Source organism: Thalia democratica, chromosome 8 (genome assembly GCF_965202585.1).
Source record: "Thalia democratica chromosome 8, ktThaDemo2.hap1.1, whole genome shotgun sequence".
In the NCBI taxonomy this organism is placed as follows: Eukaryota; Metazoa; Chordata; class Thaliacea; order Salpida; family Salpidae; genus Thalia; species Thalia democratica.
In genome coordinates, this window is record NC_139172.1 from 33014670 (window position 1) to 33025837 (window position 11168).

At 24.2% G+C, this 11168-nt stretch overlaps 1 protein-coding gene across 1 annotated transcript; it reads right to left on the bottom strand.

Moving 5' to 3' along the window:
• Window positions 1–4408: 4408 nt before the first annotated feature.
• LOC145843156 (zinc finger and BTB domain-containing protein 41-like) lies at window positions 4409–4948 on the bottom strand. The gene has a single exon (XM_082950618.1). It carries the CDS (start codon window positions 4946–4948, stop codon window positions 4409–4411), a length of 540 nt encoding a protein of 179 aa, XP_082806744.1.
• Between the last annotated feature and the right edge of the window lie 6220 nt (window positions 4949–11168).

Consider the following 11168-nt stretch of genomic DNA (forward strand, 5'->3'; position numbering starts at 1 on the left):
TTTAAAAACTACAAACGTAAGGAAAGGTTCCAAAACGGTTAGTAAATCGATATTTTTGAAACAAGTATTTCGACTTATATTTTTAGAAGTCAACAAATAAAAATAGTATGATACCATCTATACTACCATAAAAATAAGGTTTTATCTTTTTTTGTAAGGAAAGCAGTATTTTTGTCAGATGAAGTGACTGTAATAAAACTATATACAAATCATTAAAATTGGCAATTATACAAATTTAGTTAAGAACATTTTAAAATCTAAAAAGTCTAATAAAACAATAAAAGTACTTTTGAAAATATATCGAGCTTTTAATAGTGTTATTAAATGACTACAACACAAACTAAAACTATTAAAAACACTCTCCAGAAAAAAAAATCATGTTTCACTCCTGTGAATAAGTCTAACTCCAAAGTTTAATCTCTATACTAATTATTTCAAAACAAAACTAACAAATGTTTCTTTTTTCGTGGGCTTTCAAATTTGATGAAGTATGAAACTTTTTCCCACACTTTGCACAAGCAAAAGTCGGTTCGAAATGAAATTTCATGTGGTTGTTCAGACTTGATGAAGTATGAAACTTTTTCCCACACTTTGCACAAGCAAAAGTCGGTTCGAAATGATACTTCATGTGGTTGTTCAGATTTGAGGTAGTATAAAACTTCTTGTTACATTGTGCACATGTGAGTTTTGGCTCATAGTGAAAACGCATATGTGTACTCAATTGACCTTTAGTTTTGAAATATCTGCCATCAGGGCATATCTTGCATTTGAACTTTTTCTCATCACTATGAGTTGTCAGATGCTTTTGTAAATGAGATTTTATTGCAAATCCTTTATTACAGGTTGAACACACGTAGGGTTTTTCTCCCGTGTGCCATCTACTGTGTATAATAAGGTCTTTCTTAAAGTGAAAACACTTCTGGCAAACTTCACATTGATGAGATGGATCGTAATGATACTTCATATGGTTACTCAGTTGATCTTTAGTTTTGAAGCATCTTTCATCAGGGCATATCTTGCATTTGAATTTTTTCTCTTCACTGTGAGTTGTCTGATGGTTTTGTAAATGAGATTTTCGAGCAAATCTTTTTTTACAAACCGAACACACGTAAGGTTTTTCTCCAGTGTGAGTTCTCATGTGATTTGTAAGCTCATACTTACTTCCACAACACTTTAGGCAAACTTCACACTGATAAGATTTCTTGTGTTTATAATTGTGGGAATTTAAACTGTTTTGACTAGCAAAAGTCTTGTTACAAGTCGTGCAGGAAAAAAGTTTCTTTTTTCTTTTAGGCGCAGCACTACAGTCTGAAAAACAAATTTTGCTAGTTTTTGATAATTAAAATTGTCTAAAAAAATGAACAAAACTTGGTTTTTTTTTTTCAAATTTTACTACTGTGTAATTAAAATAGAAGACTGATTTTTAGTGATTTTTGAGTTTTTTAGAAAATTATTATTATAATATTTATACATATTTACTTAAGAGTTCAAAAAATTAATATAAGTCTAAACGTAGTTAATTTTTTACATTCTGTATAGTCCCCTTTTCAGCTCAAACTTCAAGCAGCTTTTACTTTACGGCAATTGTAAACTTTTGTCCAATGTTAAAACCACTATGGCATAAGTTACTAAACACTTTTGGTCTTACACTTGGAAATAAACTAATGATTTTATATTTAGCTATTTTACCTTTGACCTTACATATGTAACATTTATAACTAGAAGTTGTTAGCACTTACATGCAATATTATAAAGCTCAAGGTTGCCACTCTGAAAAATAAAGAGAATATTTCTGGTGACATTATTATTCCTGAGTTTCTTAAAGCCCTTCAACAAATCTTAAAACAAAAATATCAAATACAATAAAACTTAAGTTATGTGCTAAATCGGCTACTAAGTATCAAAAAATTAAAACTGAAAAAGCAAAACTAAGAGCATTAACATTTTTAATTGTTTTATGTGTTGCCTTAATAAAATACCTACAAAACTTTCAAACTAAGATAACTTAATTTTGATCAAGTACTTTAAATTCTGTAAAAAAGTAGAAAGTAACAAGTTACGTTCTAAGTTATATAAAAATTAAAACTAAAAAAAAAGTTGTCATTTGAAGTTTAATACTTTAAATAGGTTAAGGGCATAGGGGGGGTCCGACATTTTTTTTAGTAAAAATAGCATTGTATCTTAAATGAAAGATTAAAGTACAAATTACAAGCACGTTTTCATAGAATTAAAAAAAAATTATTTAACTTTTGAGATATTATAATTCTTACAAAAAGTTTCAAATACAAACGTATGGACTGCAAATTTTTCCTCGGTAATTTAAAAAATCACTAAAAACCTATCTCCTCTTTCATTTTTTGAGCTAGAGACCTCAAACTTTCAGGAAACGTTCCTTTTGTAATTTAAAAGACTTTGAATGTTGGAATTTTGAGAATATCCAAAAATAAAAATTCTACATAAAAAAAACAAAAAAATAGGTGGTTTTTTTTAATAAAAATTTTATTTTTCAAAATTAAAAAAACTCCTGCATTCAATCTCTTGAAAATTTGAAGAAGATTGCTTAAAAAATGAAGGAGGAGATATATTTTTAGTGAAATGGTCTTTTTTTGCATTTTTAGTTTGCGCCTTCCATTAGGAACCTATTGAGGTCACCGACTTTGATTGCTTATATATTAAAAAAAAATTTGAATATTTTTAAGCGGTTAAAAATGTCTGATAGCTCAGATAAAACTCTATAAAATAAGATCTACTTGTAAAAATCAAGGTGGACCCCCCTATGCCCTTAACAATTGATGAAAAAACCAACTTTGATAAAATATTTTTTTAATTATTTCACCTAAATATACCTATGTATCATTTAAAACTCACAAATTACATATAAATTCATGAAGCTTAAAAAAGTATCTTGTAACAGCCAAGAAGAAATTTACACAAAGATTAACTTCTAAATTTAAGTAGAGCCATAATGACCTAAAGTTATATACAGCATATATTAAGCTTAACATTTTTTTATTAATAATATTATTAAAGATTTATAAAGAATTTGTTACATATTTTATTTCAATAATATTTTACATAAGTACTGATAAGGTCTTTGACCGAAACTTAGTTTTCTAATCGAAGTCTTCAAAGAAAAGCTATATTAATTTTCCTCTAGAAGTATAAACTTTTGTAATTGATAAAATAAAATATACAGTATTGAGTGTTATAGAATATTTCAATTTTTTTGTTTATCAATAACTTGTTTGTAGAAATCACCTTGTCTTAGATCATATAAATCATATAAACAAAACACAGAACTTTTAAGTTTAAAATAAAATACCAAAGCTAAAATAACTTTGTGGTAATTTGTATACAAACCTGTTTAAACTAATAAAATAAGCTTCTTTTTTTCAACTTTCAGTTACTTTATGAAATACATAATAAAACTAACTTTTATTCAACATACTGCTATTTCCAATGTTGTCCATTTTATAAACTGTAAACAAAATTAATTGTATACTTTCTGTTAAACAACATTTAATATTTATTGGTTGTTAAAAAAATTTAAAATACTTAAGGTTTTTAAATTTACTCTAAATAGTTATCATTAAACACACACAAAAAAAGGAACACACAAAATTAAAAAAAATTAAAATCCCATTCAAGTCTAGTCAAACTATAACTATGTCACTTCTTTAAAAATGTTCTATAAGCAAAAAAAAAAGAATAAAATTAAGTTTGAAAGAAAAAAAGTATTTAGTAAGATTAGTCTTCTATATTAAAATTTATCTTAGTTCAGCAAAAAACAACATTTTTTCAATCTGAAAGAAAAAGTTATGCAAACTTATTTATTACTTGTTATAAATTGTATATACAACGAAAATTTTTCATTGTATTTTTTCTTAAAATTTGCTATAATGTTATTGGAAAAAAAACTTTTTGAAACAAGAATTCATTTTTTTTAGATTCAAAATAAAACATTTCTTGCAAACTTATTCTAATTACTTTTTTTTGTCTTCATAAATATTAGTTTAATATATGTGTTATATAAAATTACACTATATTTAGTCAAAAACAAAAGAAGTTATTTTTTTATTGAATAATTTAACTCAATGAGAACTATATTCTTTTTGCTATTTAGTTTAACATTAACAGAATGAAATAGTAAAATTTAAGCCATTCTAGTAGAAGCTATAAAACTAACTACTAATATTTAGTATCAAATTTAACTAAAAATGAAAAAACAAATCTTTATCAAAAACAAAAATATAGCAAAAGTTAAAATAACAAAATTAAGTTTTTTTAATTTCTCTAGTACAAAATGATATAAAAAAAATTAAAAGACTGTTTAAATGTAAAAAACTGAACTGTGTACATTTTTCATGTATATCAAATGTAATTATTAAGTAAAGTATTACAAAAAAAATCATATTTTACTAGCATGCTTCCGTTTTTCATGTGCTTTCAAACCTGATGAAGTGTGAAACTTTCTCTTACAATATACACAACAGTGTTTTGGTTCGTAATGAAACTTAGTGTGCCTGTTCAATGCACTTTTAGTTTTAAAATATCTTTCATCTGGGCATATATTGCACTTGAAACTTCTCTCATCACTGTGAGTTGCCTGATGGCTTTGTAAATGAGACTTTTGAGCAAATCCTTTACCACATGTAGAACACACGTAAGGTTTTTCTCCCGCGTGCGTTTTAAGGTGTCTATTAAGATCTCCTATTCTATAAAAATACTTCTGGCAAATTTCACACTGATGAGATGGCTCATAATGATACTTCATATGATTACTCAATTGATCTTTAGTTTTGAAGCATCTATCATCTGGGCATATTTTACACTTGAACTTTCTCTCATCACTGTGAGTTGTCTGATGTTTTGTTAAAGCACTATTGTTAGTAAATTTTTTATCACAAATTGAACACACGTGAGGCTTATCTCCAGAGTGGGTTCTCATATGAATATTAAGAGCTGACTTACATACAAAACACTTTTTGCAAACTTCACACTGATGAGATTTAGTGTGTATATTCATGTGACCAATTAGAGTTCTTCTGTGAGCAAAAGTCTTGTTACAAATTATGCAGGAAAAACTTTTCTTTTTACTTTCAGACGCAGCTGCACAATTTTAAAAAAAATGTTAGTTATTCTTAACTTAATTCAAATTTTACCACTTATAATTTTGGTTGATTTTTAAGTTTTTGAGAAATTTCTCTGTGAAAATATTTACATATATAAACCATAAGAACTAAAAAAATAACATATAATAAAACCTAATTGGATTTTTCAGACTCTATGATAACTGTTTTCAGCTTAAACTTTAGGCTTTTTTTTAAAAAGCAAGTGTAAACTATTGTCAAATGTTAGAATCACTATGGCATTATTTAATATACACTTTTGGTCTAACACTAAAAACATTTTTAATGGTTTAATATTTTGCCATCTTACTTTAAAGGATTCCACGTGTAACACTTATCACCCAAAAAATGTGACCCATTTTATGTAATTTATAAACCTCTCGGTTGCTACCCTTTCTAGATGACCTTAATCATTCTAGTTTTCTTATAAAATTTCAGAAAATTTTAAATATATTTCATAAAAAGTTCTAATACTTTTTAAAATTAACAAAAGGCAAGCTTTCGACAAATTTTGATATAACGAATCAAAAAAACCAGGAAAATTCAAATTACATTAAACATTTAAAAGAAACTACTTACATTTTAAAAAGTTTTTAAACCAATGCTGAGTTAAAAAAAAACTAACCAAAGTCATCCAAAGCTTTTTTTTAAGTTTCAAATTAGCCTGGGTTATCTTGAGTCATTCTGAGACTTACAAACCTCCTGAGCTATCCTGAGTACCCTAAATGTGTTGAAACCCTGAAAGCTGTTCAGCTATAAACAAAATAAATGTGGCATATAAGTTATTATCAAAAAAAAACATTATTCAATGTCTAAAGACTATATTTCAAAATTTTTTGCTAGTTAAGTATAACAAAAACTAACTTTGACTTTTAGAGGTAGAAGGTTGATCTGACAGAAAGGTTTTTAAAACTTTTTGTTTAATATCATCATCAGAGTTTTGATCTGTTTTGTTTCCTGCTATTTGTAAAAAGTTGTACTATAGACAATGGTTACTTTGTATAGTTGTGTGATATGCAAAACTATTTTTTAATTAACTTTTAACAAATACTAACCTGCATTTTCTTTTAAACTTTTATAGCATTCTTATAAACAATTACATTTACTTTTTAAGATATAAAGTAAAAACAAAAGACTTGATTAAAAACAGCTAAATTGAAAGAGTTAAAAAGAAAAATGTAATTACATATATTTTTTAGTTTTATAGTTTAAAATGTATAGGTAAATTAGTTTTAATGGAAGTAAATTTAAAACCAATATAATTTAAGTTTAAATTTAAGCAAGCTAAATTTTAAAATCAATTTTTTATTTGTCACCAATTTTTAAAAATAAAATTGTTCATTAAATTGTTTTTTATAAATTATTTCTCCAAATCACCTTGGTTTAAACCTTTTAAAAAAAACATAACACAGCAAATACAACTTTTATACTTAACACAAAATTTTAAGTAACTTCATGGTTAAAGGTTTATTGACCTGTTTAAACTAAGCAAGGTTGAATTTTTTAGAGCTTTTACTTCACTATTCAATAAATAAACAAAACTTACTTTTATTCATAAGATTGTTATTTTTAAGCTAGTTGACTTTTAAAAACAGTTAAAATTTAATTTCAAAGTTTTCTGTTAAAAAGTGTTATTATAAATTTGGTTTATAAAACTAGTATTAAATGGCTTCTATGGAACAGAAAGACATTGTATTTAATTACAAAAGCACCACACAAAACAAAAACTAGTCATAAAAAAAAATATGTTTTTTTTCACACTAAAATATAGTTATACTAGTTTTAAACCTTCTTCAAAAACTTAAAACATAACAAACACATATATTTTATCTCAAGTCATAGTAAACTACTTAAAATTTTTGATGAAAAAAAAAAGATAAAATATGCATTATAAATTGAATACTATTATAAGTTAAGTTTATAACCGATTGAACAAAAAAAAAACAGTATAAATTCTTTAATCTTATTAAACATTTTTAAACAAACAACAATATATAATTTAAATTTTTTACACTACATGATGAATGATGCTTCCGTATATTTAATGTATATTGATAAAACGTTCAAGTAACTACTATTATCACTTTAGCTATTTAACATAAAAATTAATAACTTTATTAGAGAACTCATACAAGTTATTGTACTAAAGTTTATTTTTTCAAACTTGCATCAATACTATTTTAAATATAAGATTGGTTTTTATGAACATGGAATCATAGTAATTTTCAAATAGGTGGAATTATGTCTGAAAATGTTATTTACAGTTAAATAGAGCAAAACATAATATAAACATAATTATTTATGTTTTTGCTTTAAACTAGCTTTTCTACTACTGTAATACAAACTACTGTAATACATTTTGATTATATTTTATGAATACTTATAAATATAAAGTACATAATTTAATGATTCTCTTCTGTGAAAATTAATCTAGATAAGGCCATGGGGGGCTTCAACATTTTTGTTTACAAAAATTAAATTTGGCCATTATATGAAAGCTTTAAGTACAAACTACAAGCCAGTTTTTATAGAATTCAAATATGTAATTTAACTTTTGAAGTTTTTTAGTTTTTTTTTTCTGATAGAAACGTATGGATCGCAAATTTTTCAGGGTGAATTTTCTCAAAAATTATAAAATTCATTCAAAATCTATCTCCTCCTTCATTTTTCAAGCAATGTTCTTCCAATTTTCTTGAAACGTTCCTTATAATAAAAGGAAAAACGTTACTTTAGAATCTAAGTAATTATATTATTTTATTATTTTTAAAAATAAAAATTTTATCACAAAAATTAAAAGAAAAATTGTTTTTTTTTTTTAAATAAGGTTTTTTTGTTATTGTTTAAAGATAAGACTGTAAAAGTATGAAAAAGATTGCTTAAAAAATGTAGAAGGAAATATATTTTAAACAAAATAGTATTATTAATAAAATAGTTTTCCCTGCCTATAGGGAACCTATTATGCGGCGACTTTGACTGCTAATATCTCAAAAAAAAAGTTTGATTTTTTTAAATGGTAAAAAGCATCTTGAAGCTTATAAAAAACTCTATGAAATCAGATCAACTTGTAAAAAAACATGGTTTACCCCCTCCCCTATGGCCATAATAAAAATTATTTTACCCACTGTTGGTGCAGTTTAAAAATAAACACTATTTTAAACAGGACATTGAGTTGTATTAGTGTCTTAAACATTTTTTCTTTAAGCTAAAACTTAAATTAGTTTAAATACTATTAATATCAAGTAATCTATAAAGTTTACTGGTTAAAATATAAATAAATTTGAATAATAGTTAGTATTTTAAAATAATCAAAATCAGAGCTCATGAAAAGTTTAAATTATTATAATATCAAATTATTCTTACTTTTTGCTGAAAAATAACATTTTTATTACCAAGTAATTTTAAGTGTATAAGTTTTTATTTCTATTAACAACTAAATTATTACAAAAATAATTAATATTTTTAAAAAATGGCTAATTTTTTTATACGATTGATGGTAGAGAAGGGTAGATAAATCTATATTCGTTTTTAACTTAATTATTAACAGTTTTAATTAATTATTAACAGTGTTAATAAAGATACCTTTTTTTTTGATGAATATAAAACTTTAAAAAATACAGCTTGTATTATGACCAATCAAGTATGAACTTATATAAGTTCATCAAAAACTCAAAAAGAAATCATATTTAAATTTAATGCAATTTAATAAATCTTTAGTAATATTTTCATAGTTTCATAGTCTAAATTTCATAAAACATAAATGCATATGTTAAAAGGAACTTTTAAACTTTTTTTATGATTATAAAGTACTCTCCTTATAATTTGTTTCAGCAGATTAAAAAAAACTTAAGTAATATTGTAATTAAAATTACGTCTATAGCGGGGGTTAGCAGGTCAAAAAAGGAACTTTTTTAATGTGCTTAAAAACATATTTTTAGCGAACTTTTTTGAATAAAAAACTATAGGCTGTAGATTATCCTTCAAAGATAACACTCTTTTTTTCCTTCTTTTTTAAATCAATTTTATATTAAATTAGTGTAAACAAAACATTAAATGTGGCTGTGGGTAGCAGTTTTCCAACCCTTGGTCTATAGCATAAAAAACATCTACATTTATCATTTAATTTTAAAAGATATTTTATAACAAAAAGTACAGTATAAGGTTTGTATTGTAATTATTTACAAATGTGAATTATATTTATTTTCAAAATATTAAACACTTAAAATGTGACATATGATTTATTAATGAAAAGTCAATGTTACTTTTTGTTTTAAAAATGTTGTGAAACATTATGGTCTCACAGCATTCATTCAAATATTTACAGCAAAAAAGTAAAACATTTCACACTGTTTTGCATTCTCGAAATATGCATTGTCTGCAAAAGTCATACACTGAAACTGAAAAAACTGAAACTATACAAAAGGTTTGATGGGTGAGCTTTGCACAAAATGTAATTTTTGCAGAGGAATAATTTTGCATGAGAGTAAAAAAAAAATATTAAACAAATATATATCAAAATAAAAATAATAAAAGTATGGGTTAACAGTGATAGTAGAAATGTCCAAAAAAGTCTTTGTTCTAAACTGAACATTTGTTCATTTTTGACAGCTACCAAAAATTTTAGAACTAAAATTTAAAAGTTGTTTAAAACACTAACTTATTTGTTAAATAAAACTTTAACTTCGAAAACTTTACATAACTATTAAATTTTTATAAAAAAATTGTTACAGACACACTTTTTTCATGCTTTTAAATTTTTAACATGTTCTATATTTTATTTTTACATAATTTCAATAATTCATTGTGCATAAATTGTGTTCATATCAAAAATGGTTCCATTGGTGGTGAATTCCCAAATTTAAAAATGCCTTTAAATTTTTCCAAGGGTTCTACAAAAATACAAGACAAAAAAACTAATTAAGTAAAGCCAAAGACTGAACTTTTCTTATTGTTTATATATGTATATAAATTAACAAAAACTATTTAAATATTAAAGAATTTTAGAAATTTTTTTTAAGAACTACTAACTTGATTTTACTAAATAAAATTTTAGTCATTCTTACCAAATAAAACTGTTTTAGTTTATTTTAAAATACTTTTCTCTTTACTTTAGTATAATTCATTATAAATTTTGTTTAATCTTATCTAGCTGTTGGAATATGTTTGCTTTTTCGATAGTTACTACTTAACTTGACTCGTCACTTATGAAGTATACAATAACAGAAAAACTTTAGTTTATGTTTATTTAGTAGTGTAAAGTGGTATTTTTGTTAGGGTGAGAACAAAATTTACTTGTTAAAAATAAAGAATCCACTAACTTAAATATTTTGTTTTAAGTAGATGAAAACATTATTTTAATTACTATAAATGAAATAATTAAATAATTTTACAATATAAAAAAGTCTAAGTTGATATTTGAAAAGTACTAATTAATCTCAAAGTTTAGTATTTTTCAACCAACTGTAGCTAAATTTCTATAATTGAAATACGATTATAGTTTTCTAAACTTTCATCTTTATCATTTATTTTAATCTTCATTTAATCAGAGAAAAAAATACTTTACTTGAGCTTTTTGTATTAAAATAAAAAAGTTTATGTCATTATATTGCTTACTTAAAGATAATGTATAGTGTTTTTAACACTTATAAGTATTATATAGCTAATTTTCAAATTATCAGTGTGAATGACTGTTCCATAAAAAAACTGAATTTAAATGTATGTTAACAATGACAAACTTATGATATCACTACCATCCTAAAGCTAAAAACAATACAAATAAACTGTTTGTTTTGGACAAACGTTTTACATGTAAATGAGTTATGAAAGATTATTTCAAGTTTAGATAATATCAACTAAAAAAGTTACAACTTCAAAGTACTTGTTTTTTGAAAACGTAAAATATGTTTTAACAATTTTTTTTCAAGAGAATTTCAATTTTGAATTAAATGTTAGTACTTACAAATGGAGTTCTTACAAAGTTTTCTTTTAAATCTTTAACTCTACACATTTATATATCTATTTAAAACAAAAATATTTTTTTTA